Here is a 19,342-nt window from a genome sequence, read left to right on the forward strand (position 1 = left end):
TGGTTTCAACATTTCCTGTTTCGTAACCAGTCAAGTATTTCATTAGTTCCTGTTGCAACTCACCTTCCAAACAAAAAAGTGTCTTCTGTTTGCTGCACACATATAATTATAAGACTTAAGTCTTATCTATCAGTCATTTGTTCTGGGTTACTCTTTCCACAGATGCCTGTGAGATCACCCTGGACCCAAACACCGCACACAGAACCCTGTCACTGACAGGTAACAAAATAGTCACAAAGACAAAAGGCGAGCATTCACACCCAGACCACCCAGATCGGTTTGAATACTATTGCCAGGTTCTGTGCAAAGAATCCCTGATCGGCGCTCGCTTCTACTGGGAAGTTGAGTGGACTGGAGATGTCGTTTATATAGGAGTCACTTACAAAGGGATCAACAGAAAAGGTCGTGGGATAGACTGCAAACTGGCAATGAATAACAAATCCTGGATTCTGTTCTGTTCGAACGATTACGGTTATTATGTTAGTTATAACAGCAAGGAGACCGTCTTACCTTCTCCACCTAATCCATCCAAAAGGATGGGTATCTATCTAGACTGGAACGCTGGCACACTCTCTTACTTTATTATCTCTGCTGAAAGTCTGTATCACATGTACACCTTTCATACAACATTCACTGAACCCCTCTATCCAGCCATCAGTGTTTATAACTACAATGACACAGTCACGTTGTGTGAGATAGTATAAAACAATAACATGCATGTCTGCACAATTACCGAAAATTAAAAGTGGGCCTTGAATTTAGTTTGGTTTTCGGTAAAATATTTTTATTGAGTCATCTGAGTTTTATCACAGCAGGCAAATATGTGCTGTACCTAATTAACCCCCATACAACTGTATACATCAGTGTAGGCTGGCTGAAGTGTCCACACTTCTTGATGCTGGCATAATAACCATATATAGGCGACTGACACAAAGTCCTCCGAAAGTCGTTTACATATCTCTAAAACTTTGAAGGTTTAGAGAATTACCTCAAACATTATTAAAGATGATCAAATTAAAGGAACCGCAGTCATTTTCACATATTGGAGTCTATATTTGTAATCTGTAAGATTATTATTATTATTATTAATAATAATAATAATAATAATTATTATTATTAATAATAATAATAATAATAATAATAATAATAATAATAATAATAATAATAATGTTTTTATTATTATTTTATTATTATTATTAATGTTGCTGCTGTTGTTGCTGCTGTTGTTGTCATTTATTAATGCCACTTGAAGGGTGCTGGTCAGCTGCTGAAGAGTAGGTCTGATCATCTGTATGTTTGTTTTATATAAATATATCTAACATATACTGGGCTCTGACCCCAACCCCCAAAGCTGGGATATGTGAAGAAAGAATTTCACTGTACTGTAATGTATACATGACAAATAAAGGCTTCTATTTTAAATGCATCTTTAAATATGGTTTCTTGTTTATCAGCCTTTGTTATTTCTCTTGTCACTTTTTACATTTGTATTATATGAATAGTAAATTAATGACAAATGCACCAACTATATGAGTATATAAGGATACAAGAATTCACCGATCAGGCATAACATTATGACCAGTTACAGGTGCCGTGAATAAGACTGATGCTCTCCTCATCATGGCACCTGTTAGTGGGTGGGATATATTAGACAGCAAGTGAACATTTTGTCCTCAAAGTCGATGTGTTAGAAGCAGGAAAAATGGATAAGCGTAAGGATTTGAGCGAGTTTGACGAAGGGCCAAATTGTGATGGCTAGACGACTGGATCAGAGCATCTCTAAAACTGCAGCTCTTGTGGGGTGTTCCCGGTCTGCAGTGGTCAGTATCTATCAAAAGTGGTCCAAGGAAGGAATAGTGGTGAACCGGTGACAAAAATGGTTCAGGAATGGTTTGATGAGCACAACAACCAGTTTGAGGTGTTGACTTGGCCCTCGAATTCCCCAGATCTCAATCCAATCGAGCATCTGTGGGATGTGCTGGACAAACAAGTCCGATCTATGGAGGCCCCACATCGCAACTTACAGGACTTACAGGATCTGCTCCTAATATCTTGGTGCCACAGCACACCTTCAGGGATCCAGTGGAGTCAGGGTTGTTTTGGCAGCAAAAGGGGGACTGACACAATATTAGGCAGGTGGTCATAATGTTATGGCTGCTCGGTGTATACAGGAAGAGTGTAGTAACGTTTCTGGTTCTCCTCTGGTTCAGACGCATCGGCTCGGCTTCCTGCTCCTCGTCAATAACAAACAGTTTGTTGCTCGTATCTTTGGCTTTATTTTCACAATAATACAGCAATCATATTAAAATAAATAATGTACATATATATGTTAATATGGTTTAAAAGCATTTTAATATTTCTAATGAATCTTCACTCTAGCTTTTTGAAATCAGCCGGGGTTGTGTTATTGTCTGATGATGTTGGACCACTGATTGGAAGATTATAAGTTTAAACCCCAGGGCCATCAAGCTGCCATTGAGCAAGGCCTGTAACCATCACCTGCTCAGATGTATAAAAGAGATTAAAGTAAGTGGATAAGGGTGTCTGCCAAATGCCATAAATGTTAATAATATAAATGTAATCACATCTTATTCTTCATCTTCAAGCCCCCAAGAACAATCAAGCTGGGGGATCTAACAGATACCATAAAAGTGTGACTATTTCTATCTCTATAAAAGCAGAACCTTTTGGAAGTTTGGTTTTCTGAAGCACCCAGGTGTGTCTACGTGATGCCATGAAGAAAGGACATGAGCCATGACCTCAGCGAAGCAATTATGACTGCTTATAAAGTTGGGATGGGTTATAAGGTCATCTCCAAAACTTTCTTTCACCTTTAAGATAGTTGCAAATCTTCCTAGGCGTTCTACATGATACTGAACGATAAGAGGGTGCTTATTAGTTTATAGAAGCTGGTCAAGGCCACACATCTGTTGTTTAAGCAAATAAATAACCACATAGAACATAGAGGGTGTACATTTGTTTTGCCATGACTATATATAATCATATAATCTTCTTCTTCTTCTTCTTCTTTCGGCTTTTCCCTTCAGGGGTGGCCACAGCGAATCATCTCCCTCCACCTATCCCTGTCTTCTGCATCCTCAACACTTGCACCCACTAGCTTCATATCCTCATTTATTACATCCATATACCTCCTCTTTGGCCTTCCTCTTTCCCTCCTGCCTGGCAGCTCCATGTCCAACATTCTCCTACCAATATACTCACTCTCCCTCCTCTGGACATGTCCAAACCATCTTAATCTAGCCTCTCTAACTTCGTCCCCCAAATGTCTGACATGAGCTGTCCCTCTGATGTACTTGTCTCTTCCTCAGTGACACTGCCTCTAAACCATACAGTATGGACGGTCTCACTACTGCCTTGTACCCTATTTGTCAAAATAAATAAATAAATCTCCTCTGCTTAAACCAGGGGTGTCCAATCTTATCCGCAAACAGCCGGTGTGGGTGCAGGTTTTCATTCCAAACGAGCAGAAGCCACACCTTAGTCTACTGAAAGCCAAGATCAGTTGATTAGCCAGTTGGAATCAGGTGCTTGGTTGGAATGAAAACCTGCACCCACACCGGCCCTTTCTGGATAAGATTGGACACCCCTGGCTTAAACTCTTCCTTATCACAGGACTAAATTCACTGCATGCTTTTTAAATTTCCAAAAATGCATGCCCTAGTGTTATACTAGCTCACACAATGTGACTGTGTCACTGTAGTTATAGACCCTGATGGCTGGATAAAGTGGCTCAGTGAATGTTGTGTGAAACGTATATGTGTGATACAGCCTGCCAGCTGAGATGATAAAATAAGAGAGTGTGCCAGCATTCCAGTCTAGATAAATACCCATTCTTTTGGACGGATTTTGTGGAGCAGGTACAACGGTCTCTATGTTATTATAACTAACGTAATAGCCGTAGTCGTTCGAACAGGACAGAATCCAGGATTTGTTATTCATCCCCAGTTTACAGTCTGTGCTGCGGCCTTTTCTGTCGATCCCTTTGTAAGCGACCCCTATGTAAACGACATCTCCGGTCCACTCAACTTCCCAGTAGAAGCGAGTGCCGATCAGGGATTCTTTGCACAGAACTTCAGCATAGTACTCGAAGCGGTCTGGATGATCGGGATACGGCTGTGCATCTTTTGTCATCGTCACCATTTTGTTTCTGGTCAATATCAGGGTTTTGTGTGCGGTGTTTGGGTCTAGGGTGATCTCACAGGCATCTGAGGAAAGAGTGGACCAAAATAAAGTGAAGAGATATTAATATATTTTGTAAAGTATTAGATATATATTACTGAACTGTCGTAGCCTTATGCTGAGCTCATAAGCTTTGGCTCATCCCAATTGACTGAATAGTAACTTAGTGTTCCAGTGAAACAAATATCCAGTTAATCAATCTTATGTAACTGTCAGGTTGAATTTTAATTACAAATACATGTACACTTACATTTCTTCATTCCTTGTTTGGTTCTGCATTCATCACTGTGGTCCACACTGTAACAACAGGGAAGTGAGGAATTATTATAACTGTTCTGTTTAGACATAATTTCTAAACCTGCTTCTCCCATCAAAACTGTGGCACTCCATCTACGTTACTCTTGCCCTCAACCCCACTGAACAGCTTTAGGATGATGAACACTTACTGCAACTAATTCTCTGATTGCTGAATGGCCACAAAGTCCAACAGCTACCTTCTAAAATCTGGTGGAAAGCCTTCCCAGAAGAGTGGAGGCTGTTATAGCAGTGTGTGTGCCCATATAATGAACATGGGTGCAAGCATAATCTTAGACAAATCAATAAAACTAATATAATCGATCAACTTATCCTACGTGGTCAAAGGAATGAATGATCCGAATTCGGATTTATGACGATAACCAAATCTGCCATATGTCATTTTATCCTGTACCCAAATTAGGCTTTGATCCTGAGAGACTGAGCAGAAGTTAACTCCTTGCTCTAGTCAGAAACCGGTTGTTATGATAAAGTATACAGGTTTTCAACCCCTTGTTTCCATCCATTCTTCGACTCACCTGAATTTCTCCAGTTTACTGTGTGGATCATTCCGAACAGCAGTGAGCTGTCTCATTCCTGCCTCTCCTGGGTGATTGTAGCTGAGGTCTAGCTCTCTTAATTGTGAATGATCTGATCTTAAAGATAGGGCTAGGGTAGAACAGCCTTCCTCTGTAACACAACACCCTGAAAGACTGCAGTGACAGAAACACAAAACACGATGATTGTTATCAGTATGCATAAGAATTTACAAATGATACTGGTTTTATTACATCAGAAAAATTTCAATTATGTATAATAAAAACGCTGTATATCATTCTCTGGACAGATGGCAATTATTGTTAGAATTTTATTTTATTGGTTTTAACACTAAACTCTATCATTCACAGACTAAACTGTGTAGATAGCAGTTTATATAGGATAGAATGAAAGACACCAATACTGTATATCTGTAATACTGTACATCTGTACTATATCTAGACATAGTTTCTTTAATTGTAGATCCAGATGATAGTCATGTGACTCTCTGATTCCATGACTCTGATATTGTCTATCCATCCATTTTCTATACCCGCTTTATTCCTAATTAGGGTCACGGGGGTCTGCTGGAGACTATCCCAGCACACATTGGGTGAAAGGCACTGGACAGGTCACCAGTCCATCACAGGGCAGACAGACAACCACATACACTCACACTCACTCCTATGGGCAATTTAGAATTACCAATCAACCTAATGTACATGTTTTTGAACTGCGGGAGGAAACCAGCAGCACGGGGAGAACATGCAAACTCCATACAGAAAGGCCCCTGCCTGTTCAAACCCAGGATTCGAACCCAGGACCTTCTTGCTGTGAGGTACAGTGCAGACTTCTGATATTCATATAGAATATCAGAATTCTGATAGTCTTTATTTCCTGTTTTCTAATTTGTTCATGTCATGATCTTAGCTCTAGTGTTATTTATTAGTTTAGGTAAAAACTAAACTAAACAATAAACATTTATATTAATAATTATACTGAATTTGTCTGCAAAAGCCATATCTTTCTGTAGCTTACTGAAAACTGATGGAGATTGTTACACTAATTACCGGAAGAGCTTGAATTAAAAGACAGCTTTTATATATAACGTTTCCTTCAGTTCCACTTTAATATATTTTATATATTCATTTTGTCACAAAGATAAACAAAAATGATCCACATATAACTAGATGATCAATAAACTGATCAAATGATAAACAACCAGCAGTTAAACCACTACCAAATCTTTTATACAGAATAAGATAACCGTAGAATTTCAGAATAATTCATTCTTTGGCCATGGTGATGTAAGAAAGTTTACTTGTAAGTTAGCTTGTACATCAAATCATAAAAATCCAGCACCGTCAGGGAATGCTAAGAATTTCCTCATTGTCATATCACATAGCTGTCTGTCTTTAACTTACCCCAGTCTCTGCAGTGAGCAGTGTGGATGTCGCAGACCAGTGCAAAGCATCTCCACACCTGAATCATACAGGTCGTTGTCTCTTAGCTCCAAATCTGTCAAGCAAGTGGGGGTACTCAGGACTTTGGCCAGATTCACACAAGAACTGTCTGTGAGATTACACCAGCGCAGGCTACAGCAGAGGAGACACGTAAATCAGCAATGGACATTCTTGCTTCGTAATATTTATTACAATTTCTTCAGATTATTTAGTAAATCATTTGTATATTTAATTATCAACTTGTTTTGGGATTGGTAAACCTGACCATATGCATGTAATTTCTAAGTTCCTTTAGGTTAAATGGCTTGAAAATATACTATAAGTACTCTTTTCTCAACAACAGACTCTTCTCTCTGTCGGGGTCAGGGAAATGTTTCCGCTCCTTGAAGGCAAACACAGAGAGAATGAGGAGGAGCTTCTTCCCGCAGGCTATTCGGGCCCTCAGCCAGAACACCTAGAACCTGGACTTTCTAGACTTTTTCTCTGGACTTCCTCACACATAACACACTACCTTAGCTGATTGTCACACACACAATAACTGGACTACTCTGCACAGTTCATACTTATATATAGATGCATGGATGGATAGATTGATGGATGGGTGGGTGGGTGGATGGATGGATGGATTGAATGGATGGATGGATGGATGGATGGATGGATGAATAGATAGATTTACCTCAGTTTTTCTAGTTTGCTCTTTGGGCTGATGAGTCCTTCACAGAGCAGTTTTACTCCTGAGTCTCCTATCCAGTTGTTGCTGAGATCAAGCTCTCTCAGATGTGGATTTGTGGACTGTAGAGCCAAAGCCAGCGTTTCACATGCCTCGTCTGAAATGCCAACATCAGCAATTCTGCAAATGGGTAAATAACAAAAGTATTTGCACTGTTATTAGAATTTTTCCTTTACACATCTGCTTGTGTTCTACAGAATTAAGTTACAGCCAAATACATGACAAGTTGGAGCTCTCCAAAGATTTGACTGATCACTGATATGGGTGATACGGATCAAAACAAATAGTTTAACTGTGAATAAAACCTTATGCTCTTGATTTTACAGTCTGGATTCATCAATCCGGCACAGAGAAGTTTTACTCCAGAATGGCTAAGGTTGTTGTAGCTGAGATCCAGTCCTTCCAGTTTGCAGTTTGGACATGTTAGCCCATCACAGAGCTGTTGCACTGCTGAGATTTCCAGTTTATTGTAGCTCAGGTTCAGCTCTCTAAGGTGTGAGTTGGGTGACTGCAGAACGGCTTTCAAGGCTTCACACGATTCGGTTGTAAGGCTACATCTGTCCAGTCTGTAGAAAAAACAAAACCATTTTAATGTGTTTGTCTGTTTATCTTAATTGCTTCTTAATTGTTTGCCATCTTAATTGCTTAACTGCTTGTCTTGCAATGTAAAGTAATGTTTTGAATATATGGAGTTTTCCTTTAGCATATTTGTAAAATTCACAAAATTTAAATTAAATTTTAATTTTAAAGGTTAAATTAAATAAAACAAAAACCTTTAATAATAATCTATATTTTATTTGGATTATTGTATTTTATTTGTATAACTGACATTGCATTCAAATGTTAACCATTTAATAACTTTAGAATGAAAAAAGAAGGAAGAAAGAAAGAAAGAAAGAAAGAAAGAAAGAAAGAAAGAAAGAAAGAAAGAAAGAAGGAAAGAAAGAAAGCTTTTTAGCTTACCCAAGTTTCTCAGGAAGGAAAGAAAGAAACAGAGAGGGGGGGAGGAAGGTAGAAGGGAAGGGAGGAGGGACAGAGGAAGGAAGGAAGGAAGGAAGGAAGGAAAGGAGGGAGGGAGGGATGAAGGAAGGACAGAGGAAGGAAGGAAGGAAGGAAGGAAGGAAGGAAGGAAGGAAGAAAGAAAGAAAGAAAGAAAGAAAGAAAGAAAGAAAGAAAGAAAGAAAGAAAGAAAGAAAGAAAGAAAGAAAGAAAGAAAGAGGGGGGAGGAAGGTAGAAGGGAAGGGAGGAGGGACAGAGGAAGGAAGGAAGGAAGGAAGGAGGGAGGGATGAAGGAAGGACAGAGGAAGGAATGAAGGAAGGAAGGAAGGAAGGAAGGACAGAGGAAGGAAGGAAGGAAGGAAGGAAGGAGGAAGAAAGAAAGAAAGAAAGAAAGAAAGAAAGAAAGAAAGAAAGAAAGAAAGAAAGAAAGAAAGAAAGAAAGAGGGGGGGGAGGAAGGTAGAAGGGAAGGGAGGAGGGACAGAGGAAGGAAGGAAGGAAGGAAGGAAGGAAGGAAAGGAGGGAGGGAGGGATGAAGGAAGGACAGAGGAAGGAAGGAAGGAAGGAGGAAGAAAGAAAGAAAGAAAGAAAGAAAGAAAGAAAGAAAGAAAGAAAGAAAGAAAGAAAGAAAGAAAGAAAGAAAGAAAGCTTTTTAGCTTACCCAAGTTTCTCAATTTTGCACTGTATAGTGTTTAGTCCCACAGTGAGAAGCTTCACTCCAGAGTCTCTCAAAATGTTGCAGCCAAGGTCAAGCTCTCTGAGGTGGGAGGTCACAGACTGGAAAACCGAGGCCATTAATTCACAAGACTGTTCTGAGAAGTTGGTTCCAGCCAGTCTGCAAACAGGAAAATTTTCGTAGACACGTATAACAAAATCTGTAGTACAATGAAATAAAAGGATTATGCTATTGATAGATAATAATGCACTGCAGTATGGTTTGGATAATGAATATAGTACCATTATCGGGGGAAAAAATGAAATTATATTTTTGAAATTATGTCAGGTTTTAGAAATATATGACTTGACCTGTGCCAAACATGCTGCCCGAGGGCCTGGTCTGGCTTGAAAAAGGTTTCAGTCAGGCCCACAAAATGTATTTATTCAAATGTGAATCAGAATGCCAGACTGGAATTTGCAAAGAAGCACAGAGATGAGCCAAAAAAGTTCAGCAACCAAGATTAGCAACTACCAAACTGATGGAAAGACAGCTTGTTGGATAAATAAAGGATCTGCTCATGATCCTAAACATACAAGTTCATCTTTCAAGCATGGTGGTGGTGGTGATGTTAAGGCTTGGGCTTGCATGGCTACTTCTGGACCATGCCCACTAAACTTGATTGATGATGTAACACATAATGGTAGCAATCGAGCAGCAATTCACCTCCTCGAAGTGGACACTGAAGGGAGAAACCCCAAGTCCAAAACTGGCCTTCTTGTTCCAATACTTTTGGAGGAGTCTGTATGTCATAAAACCGTATTAAATACACAGGCCTATCGTCAAATGACCAATTTCTGTGAGTCTATGCCTACTGTAGCCTCAGTTTCCTGTTCACACCTGATAAGGGTGAAGCCAGATGTGGTATTTAGTTGTTGTAGCCCTTCAAGGTTCAGCATGTGGCGTCTTCTCAGATGTTACCTCTGTTGCAAAGAGATGCTGCTTGGGTTATCATAGTCTTTGTGTCTGTCTGAACCTATGTGGCCATTCTATTATGACCTCAAGGCCCTTTCACCCACAGACCCACAGTTTTTTACTCTACAGGCTGTGAGTAAATGTTAACCCTGTTTTTGCACAGAGAATTTCAGATAAATGCTGATAAATGCATTTTAACAGCAGCAACTCAGTGGTTAACATGTTGGACTACCCATCAGATGGTCGTAAGGGTGTCTGCTATATACCATAAATGTAATGTGCAATGTAAATGAACATATTTTAGAGAAGTTGTTCATATGTTATTGTTAAATTGACTTCCAGCACACTTCATTGGACTGATGTGAACTCCTGACCATCTCTCCTGTATGTGCTTGATAAAATTCCCCTTCCAAAACCATTAGAATTCTTAAGCAGTTCTCACTGCTACTATAACAGTTTCTACTCTATCGGGAAGGCTTTTCACTAGATTTTGGAATGTGTGTGTGAAGACATTCAGCTACAAGAGCTTTACTGAGATCAGGCACTGATCCCGGGTAAGTAGTTTTGGCCTGCAGTCAGTAATCCAATATATCCCAAAGGTGTTGCGGTCAGTTCTTGCAGTGCTACAGTATACTGTACAAAGGTTCCTTGGTTGTAATAATTGTGCGCTTTAACTGTGAAGGTAACGGTCTTGAGAAGGCCCACATATATGAGTGTGATGGTCAGGTGTCCACATTTTGTCTATTTGGCCATTTTGTCTATTTTTACTCCTTTTGCAGTAATACGTTGCAATACAAACCCAAGTGTCTGCAGTTTGCAGTGTGGATCTATCAGACAATCGCAAAGCTGCCTCACTCCTATTAATTCAAGCTTGTTGTAGCTGAAATTTAGTTTCAGTAGTCTGTTGTGTGGATTTGAGAGGCCACTACAAAGGAGCTTGACTCCTAAATCTCCCAAATTGTTGAAACTGAGGTCCAGTTCTGTCAGGTGCGAGTTAGCTGACTGGAGGATCGAAGCCAGAGTCTCGCAGGATTCGTCTGTGAGGTTGATACCAGCGAGGCTGTGAAGAAAAAGTGAGTTCAATTTTAACGGAACATGAAAACAAAACAAAACAAGATAGAAACACGCAGGATTTCAGCTATTTTAATTCTGTTATTTTAATAATAACAACAATAATAAATGTTTAAAACGATACCTTATGTATGCATTATTCTACGCATGTATCATAGCATTTAATTTACATTTTTAATAAGTATATCAAATAAAGACAGAAGAACTGCAATTATTACTAGTTATTTTTTCAGAAATATTTAGTATGGGTTTTTGCCAAAAGGATGAATTTTAGTCTTTAACGGTTAGCCAACAACCTTAACCAAGTAACAAGTTAACGAAGTACAACCATCTATGATTTTGTCTATTTTAAAGTACCCTTAAAAAATATTTCAGCATGTTTAAGGGATACCTGAACATACCAGAATAGTGTGTTAATTTTGTTCCTAGAATAATTTGAATGGTACCATTTAATCTATGTCAACTTTTATCATTTTTATTCCATAATGCTGCCATAAAATATTTTCAAAGAATAAACTTACATTGCTTTTCTTAGGTTCCTGACAACCGGCAACAGCCTCTGATATCCCTCAAGAGATGTATTGCACGTTTTTACGTCAAATTCATTAATCACATCATCAGATGTTAGCAGCACATAGGCTAGAGCCGAGCACTGGTCAGGTTTGAGCTCAGTCTCTGAATTCCTGCCTGAGCTCAAGAAACTATGAATTTCTTCCACCAGTGAGTTGTAATTCAGTTCATTCAGACAGTGAAATAAGTTGATTGTTCTTTCTGCTGATGATTCGTTTCTGATCCTCTCTTTAATGTACTCAACTGTTTCTTCCAAGTTCTCAGAGCAGCTTTTTGGCAGCAGTCCTCTCAGAAGAACCTGATTAGAGTCAAGTGAGAGACCGAGAAGAAAGCGCAGGAAAAGGTCAAAGTGTCCGTTCTCACTCTGCATGGCTCTGTCTACAGCACTCTTGTGTAAATCTGATATCTTTGTGGTTTGGTTCAGATTCCCTGCATCTTTACTGAAAATGTTCATATCATTGTTTACAAATTTAACCAGCACGTACATCGCTGCTAGATGCTCCTGAATACTCAGGTGGACGAAGCAGAAGACCTTCTCTCGGTACAATCCGAACTCTTCTTTAAAGATTTCTGTGCAAATCGCGGAGTACTCAGATGCTTCGGCAACATTAATGCCACATTCAATCAGATCTTCTTCATAGAAAATCAGATTTCCTTTCTCCAGCTGCAGAAACGCTAGCTCAGCCAGTTTAAGAAGCATTTCCTTGTCGGATTCCGTCAGGTCCATGTCTTCCTTGGTCATTCCATGGTACTTCTTGTTCTTTAAATGTGTCTGGATGATGAGGAAGTGAGTGTACATCTGAGTCAGAGTTTTAGGCACCTCCATGTCTGCTTTACCCAACATTCTTTCCAGAACCGTAGCTGAAATCCAGCAGAAGACTGGTATATGACACATGATGTGGAGGCTCCTTGAAGATTTAACGTGTGCAACAATTTTGTCAGCAAGACTTGGATCACTGAACCTCTTCCTGAAGTATCGCACTTTCTCTGAGTCGTTAAATCCTCGAACCTCTGTAACCCGATCGATACAATCAGGAGGGATCTGATCGGCCGCCGCTGGCCGGGAGGTTATCCACAGAAGTGCGGTGGGAAGTAGATTTCCTCGGATGAGGTTTGTTAGCAGCACATCTACAGGGATTTCCTTTGTTACGTCACAACACATTTCGTTGTTCATGAAATCAAGAGGAAGTCTGCACTCGTCCAGGCCGTCAAAGATGAACATGGCTTTTGTTTTCTCACTACTAACAGATTTCAATTCTTTAAGTTCTGGAAAATATTGATGAAGAAGTTGCAACACGCTATATTTGTTATCTCTCTTTAAATTCAGATCACGGAAAGGAAGCGGGAAAATGAAGTAAATATCCTGGTTCTCTTTTCCTTCTGCCCAGTCCAAGATGAATTTGTGGACAGAAACCGTTTTCCCGATCCCAGCAATGCCCTTTGTTAACACGGTGCGGATGCGCTTCTTCTGTCCGTGTAAAGGTTTAAAGATGTCGTTGCATTGTATCACGGTCTCCTGCGTGTCTCTGTTCTTGCATGCTTCCTCAATCAGTCTGACCTCATGTTCTTTATTAATACCTTCATCCCCTCCTTCTGTAATGAGGAGCTCAGTGTAGATATCGTTTAGGAGAATCGGAGTCCCTTGCTGAGCATTTCCTTCGTTTATGCACTCGAACTTAGATTTGAGATGACGCTGTAGTTTAGATTTTAGACGATCTTGAATGGTTTCCAAATGGCCCCCTATGGAAAATTTTAAGTAATAGTTGAGTAATTCAATAATATGATTTATACACAAAAATGATTGTGACAAAAAATCACCAATATGATATAAATTTCTTGGATTTACTCAGATTATCTTGAACTGACCAAATATGCAGTGACACACATCTCTTTTATATCCACCAACATCATAGGGAAGCCAGTAAGCTTTTAACCCCGTAGGGTCATATGTTGATTGAAACTTTTACTTGAGAGAGAGAGAGAGAGAGAGAGAGAGATGCAGAAGAACCATTTGTTACTCCTACCTTTCTCCAACATGACCTTTAGAGCGATCTTCAGTGCCACCTCGGAGCCAAATCTCTCCAGAATAAGTTTAGACACATCCTGGACATCACAAGGCACCTGAGGAGTCTCAAAGCATTGTGGGTAATTTTGAGATAGGTAACACATGAGCTTGTTCTTGTCTACATTATTCAATGTTTGCTCGAGTAGAAACGTTGTGTCCAGCTCCTGGAAGACCTGAGGCAGGAACAGAGAATGATGAAGATGTTATGAAGGACAATTCAGTGTTACAGAGTGTTTAGAAGAAACTAACAAACACCATGTCATACCTTGGCTCCTACTGTGTAGCACTTTTTGTGGCCTTGGTGTTGTAGTGTGGCACAGTGTTTACAGATCAGTGTCCGGTCTGTCTTGCAGTAAACTTCGAGGGGAGCACAGTGCTGTGGGCAGAATTTTCCATCTTGGTACCGAGGTAGCTTTGTTGGTGCATCTGATCCCTTTATTTCAACCCTTTGTGTACCAGGATAAACAGACATAATATATAACAAATCAGTGTCCATTTCAGTTATAAAACTACATTATATTGCCAAAAGTTTTGGGACACCCCTCCAAATCATTTAATTCAGATAAGATTCATACCAAGACATTTTGGACAATTTCATGCTCCCAGCTTTGTGGGAACAGTTTGGGGGATGACCCCATCCTGTTCCAACATGACTGCACACCAGTGCACAAAGCAAGGTCCATAAAGACATGGATGAGCGAGTTTGGTGTGGAGGAACTCAACCTGATAGAACCTTTGGGATGAATTAGAGAGGAAACTGTGAACCACACCTTCTCGTCCAACATCAGTACCTGACCTCACAAATGCAGTTCTAGAGGAATGGTCAAAAATTCCCATAAACACATTCCTAATCCTTGTGGAAAGCCTTCCCAGAAGAGTTGAAGCTGTTATATATGTAAAGGGCGGGCCAACTCTATATTAAATTCATGTGCATGTAAAGGCAGATGTCCCAGTTTTGGCCTGTCTCACATTCTCCGCTCTAATTCATCCCAAAGGTGTTCTATGGGGTTGAGGTCAGAACTCTGTGCAGGCCAGTCAAGTTCCTCCACACCAAACTCACTCATCCATGGACCTTGCTTTGTGCACTGGTGTACAGTCATGTTGATACAGGAAGGGGTCACCCCCAAACTGTTCCCACAAAGTTGGGAGCATGAAATTGTCCAAAATGTCATGGTATGCTGAAGCATTAAGAGTTCCTTTCACTGGAACTAAGGGGCCGAGCCCAACCCCTGAATAACAACAACTGAATTCAATGATTTTGTGTCCCAAAATTTTTGGCAATATAGTCCACTTCATAAATATGATCAAATTGATATCAGTTCTTTCAATTTTATTACATTTGTTGACAAAATGGTCTAACACTAAGGTCTCAGTTCAATTTCTATGAGTAGTTACAAGTTTTAGGTTACGGTTATGAGCAGAGTTTTCTTTACTTACACAAAACTAACAGAACCCAGCTACATAACATCAGCCTTGATCGTTCCGATTAATACAATTTGATGCAGTTCCATTCTTTGCTGTTCATAGTTAATGCAAATTCAGGTTAAAAATAGTGATTATGTTTGTCGGGATCTCTTAGGACATCCTATCTCATGGTTATTTAGACTGTATAGATGTATGCTACAACATTAAAATGCAACTGAATTAGAATCAGAAATTAGAAACAGATATGTGCAGTTTGACTTTCTGTACTAAAAAAAATCTGTTCCTGAGTACACCACCCGAGCTTGTACGGTGTCATGACAAAATAAAATACACCAGAAAATAGATTGTTACCTGGACATCAGGAAATTCATTAATATTGCATCGTCATGTACAAATTACATAGTCATTTTATTAGCCACACATGGACTTGCAAAGTTATATTTTTCAGCCAACAAACAATAGGATATCTTTCACAGAGAAATCCTGTCCTTCTTTGACAGGTAGCAAGTGTTTAAACCTTTTCTATGCTTGCAAATCAACATCAATCAGCTATGGAAATTTTTAACCATATATATTTGTCATCGATATCAGAATTGCCAACCTTTCGGTCCTGTGATTTTCCTCTCCTCTGAAAGGGATAATCTGGTCCAAGGACAAAGTACTGGAAGCAGTTGAGTCTGTTCTTTCGGCCTAGATCATCAGAAACAAAGATCAAGAATATCTTAGAGGTGAAAAAGTATGATCTATTATCAAAGAGCCCCGTTTTATTTTCCTGGTAGCATCAAATAACATACAAGAAAGAAACAGTGTCTGAAGGCAGTGAGCATTTTAGCTTAAAGTGTTAAACTTTTCAAGTTGCTTATGTATAAAGTTGCATTTGGATTTGATTACTATAGCATTTCATATTATCAGTTTTTCTTTACATTAGCAACTATTCCATTGCATGACATTTCTGGTATTAATGAGATGAGACCCCTTCATTCTCACCATCGTGACTACTGAGTCTGCTGATGTTCTGGGCCTTTTCATTAAATCATCTTCCTCTCCCCCTGTATGGTTGGAAACCTGCCTTTTCATGGTCTGCGACTGCAAAAGTCAGACAAAAATTGAGAAGTTGTGTAGGAAAACACATTCTGAGGTCACTCTAGAATCTACTGTAACGTACTTTTCTCTTTGAATAATAATTTACACATCCCAGCTCTCACAACCAAATGGTGATCAAATCAGACAGTGATCAGGAACTGTGAACTAGCCTACAGTTGGGGGGGGTCAACTCAGGGGGGTCAGATCTTTCTCCCAGTCAATGCTTTGTTTAAGAGTATCACCTCTAAGCGTTTGCATTAGCATACCAGGGAGTCGACACCTGTGAGGTCTACCTCCCCTTGGGAGAGTATCACCTCAAGCCTTTTGCATCGTCATATCTTCAAGGCCCGCCCACTCAAGGCCTTTAAAACTGTAACGCAAGCTTCTTTTCTCTCGACTCGGTGACTACAGTACCATCACAGTGGGTTCTCAGCTACAGTAAGACATTCATGCTGAACTCTACTTCCGAGTCCCCTGGGTCTGCTTCGGTGAATTCACAACGGTTGTAAAAGTTATATTTAAGTGTATTTTAATTTTCCTTGAAGCAAGTAGTTTTTAAAACTACGTAGAACTTGTGAGGAAGTTTGGGAAAAGACTTTGGGTTAAGCTTGTCCAGAGGATTTCAAGCTTCATCTGGAATACTATTAAATATTAAATAAAATATTTTATTAATGTATCTATTGGCTTTTGCTGTATGTTGTTATACATCTAAAAAGTGATGTTGAATGTGAGGTTACTTCATCCGATAGCTCGAGTTTGAGACGGGATGGTCAGCGTGCATTTTATGGTTATCACCTACACTTTTTTGGGGGGCAAAAAGAGAGGTTTGTTCTTGTATGTTCTTGTAATGTCAGTGAGTCACATAAACGTTATCTGATGTGTCTTCGTAGTCTCTTATGGACAAGTCAAACAGATGCGTGCTTGTACTTTTGCACACAGGCCTGTCTGTCGATATTACATCACTTGTACGTGACCCTCACTACACGTCATTCGGTCAATTACACAAAAACTATGAGTTATGTTGCATCCCAATTTGGGTACTTTTTTTTCTTAAGTCAATTCAAGTTATTCCCCTGATAATATATTTGGTTCATTTATGTATTTTTTTTATTTCTCTTTGTTTCCTGTCTCATAATTAGAATTGTTACAATGAGTACAATGAGTCTCCTATACGTACTCGAGCTATCGGATGAAGCACAGAGTTCGGACCTCAACCTGATAGAACACCTTTGGGATGAATTAGAGCGGAGACTGCGAGCCAGGCCAAAACTAGGACGTCTGCCTTTACATGCACGTGAATGTAATATGGAGTTGTCCCGCCCTTTGCAGCTATAACAGCTTCAACTCTTCTGGGAAGGCTTTCCACAAGGTTTAGGAGTGTGTTTATGGGAATTTTTGACCATTCCACTAGAAGCACATTTGTGAGGTCATGTTGGACGAGAAGACCTGGCTCGCAGTCTGTGCTCTAATTCATCCCAAAGGTGTTCTATCAGGTTGAGGTCAGGACTCGCTCATCCATGTCTTTATGGACCGTGCTTTGTGCACTGGTGTGCAGTCATGTTGGAACAGGAACATCCCCAAACTGTTCCCACAAAGTTGGGAGCATGAAATTGTCCAAAATGTCTTGGTATGCTGAAGCATTAAGAGTTCCCTTCACTGGAACAAAAGGGCCAACTCCAACCCCTGAAAAACAACACCTGATTTGGAGGGGTGTCCCAAAACTTTTGGCAATATAGTGTATATCTCTTTGCGTGTGTCAGTAACAAATTATAATAAAATAAATAAATAAATTGTTGCCTGGATACACACACTGCAACCGTAAACAAACTCCATTCATTCATTATTCCTTATATATTTAATATTGTTTGAAATTTCCATCCCTTTGATTTAAACGCCTAACTCATCCTGCCTAAGGATAATAAGTAAGTGTCGGGAATATTAGCTGAAAAGGACGCGTCACACTTCAACAAAAAAATCGACCGGAAATAGTAGAACATCCGGGTTCATCACAAGGACTAGGTGACGAATTATGACGCAACTCTTGAAGGCGCTTTCTGGTCAGGTCTTTTGCACAAAACTGGTGTTTCTCGAGGACTGATTCTTTCTTTCGCCCGCATATATTTACTGTATATATCTAATCATTTGAATTACAAACACCAGAAATGTACTGTTTTGTGAATTATAACTCACGATTCGCGGTAGTCTCTCCGTGCCCTTCGTCCTTGTGCTGGCTCAATACGGAAGAATACACAGCGTCTTACTTTCATTATCCAGACTGAAGGGGAGGGGGGGGAGGGGAGCATGGGGGGGCAGTTTAACACTCATTTATCTGATTTTAATAAGAGAGTAAACACATCCACCTTGTCTTTGCTCTAAACCATGTTTTCATCTCACACCACTGTCTAAACCATTTAAGGATTCTCGAAAGATTCGACTCTTTGTATCGACTCACTTAGACTCTTTGAATACACTATATTGCCAAAAGTTTTGGAACATCTGCCTTTACATGCACATGAATGTAATATGGAGTTGTCCCGTCCTTTGCAGCTATAACAGCTTCTGGGAAGGCTTTCCACAAGGTGTAGGAGTGTGTTTATGGGAATTCTTTTAATGACCATTTTTGTGAGGTCAGGCACTGATGCTGGACGAGAAGGTCTGTCTCCGCTCTGATTCATCCCAAAGGTGTTCTATCAGGTTGAGGTCAGGACCGGTCAGGCTCCTCCACACCAAACTCCATGTCTTTGTGCACTGGTGTGCCCCAAACTGTTCCCACAAAGTTGGGAGCATGAAATTGTCCAAGAGGTCTTGGTTTGCTGAACTCTGGACCTAAGGGGCCAAGCCCAAGCCCTGAAAAACAGCACCTGAATTCAAGGATTTGGAGAAGTGTCCCAAAACTTTTGGCATTATAGTGTAGGTTCAATTCAGTGCCTGCATTCTGGTGCATTCAACACACCAGAGAAATAACTGCATAGGTGTACCTTTATACCACTTAGTGTAATAGTATGTTGTGTGGGAGACCAAACCAGAAGAAATAAAACTCTCAGAGCACTTTATTAGGAACTAATACTAGGTAGGGCCTCCCTTTGCTCTCAAGACGCTGGCATGGATTCCACGTAATGTTGGAAACATTTCACTGAGATTTTCTATCCATGCTGATCGTGATCACACTGAGCAAGTCCTGCAGATTTTCTTTGTTCTCCCACATCCCAAAGATGTTCTATTAGACTCGGATCCAGTGACTGAGAAGGCCACAGAACTCATTGTCTTATTGAGTTCA

At 39.9% G+C, this 19,342-nt stretch overlaps 2 protein-coding genes across 5 annotated transcripts in view; one reads left to right on the top strand and one right to left on the bottom strand.

The window, feature by feature from the left end:
• Window positions 1-1,422, top strand: part of LOC131344195 (NACHT, LRR and PYD domains-containing protein 3-like) — a 16,495-nt gene extending 15,073 nt beyond the window's left edge. For all 4 annotated transcript variants that reach the window (XM_058376284.1, XM_058376286.1, XM_058376285.1 and 1 more), the window contains exon 18: window positions 163-1,422. In XM_058376284.1, coding sequence (XP_058232267.1) covers window positions 163-704 — 542 coding nt within the window. In that variant the 3' untranslated portion in view covers window positions 705-1,422. The remainder of the gene's footprint in view (window positions 1-162) is intronic.
• On the bottom strand, window positions 1,420-19,317 carry LOC131344197 (NACHT, LRR and PYD domains-containing protein 3-like). The gene is made up of 14 exons (XM_058376288.1): window positions 18,256-19,317; window positions 15,970-16,068; window positions 15,584-15,672; window positions 13,823-14,003; window positions 13,517-13,730; window positions 11,444-13,232; window positions 10,651-10,911; window positions 8,883-9,056; window positions 7,530-7,790; window positions 7,171-7,344; window positions 6,456-6,626; window positions 5,034-5,207; window positions 4,451-4,497; window positions 1,420-4,226 (listed from the first exon to the last, which is right to left on the bottom strand). The coding sequence occupies exons 2-14, from the start codon at window positions 16,057-16,059 to the stop codon at window positions 3,685-3,687; spliced, it is 4,167 nt and encodes a 1,388-aa protein (XP_058232271.1). The 5' UTR covers window positions 16,060-16,068; window positions 18,256-19,317; the 3' UTR covers window positions 1,420-3,684.
• Between the last annotated feature and the right edge of the window lie 25 nt (window positions 19,318-19,342).

Source organism: Hemibagrus wyckioides, linkage group LG23 (genome assembly GCF_019097595.1).
Source record: "Hemibagrus wyckioides isolate EC202008001 linkage group LG23, SWU_Hwy_1.0, whole genome shotgun sequence".
NCBI classification, from domain to species: Eukaryota; Metazoa; Chordata; class Actinopteri; order Siluriformes; family Bagridae; genus Hemibagrus; species Hemibagrus wyckioides.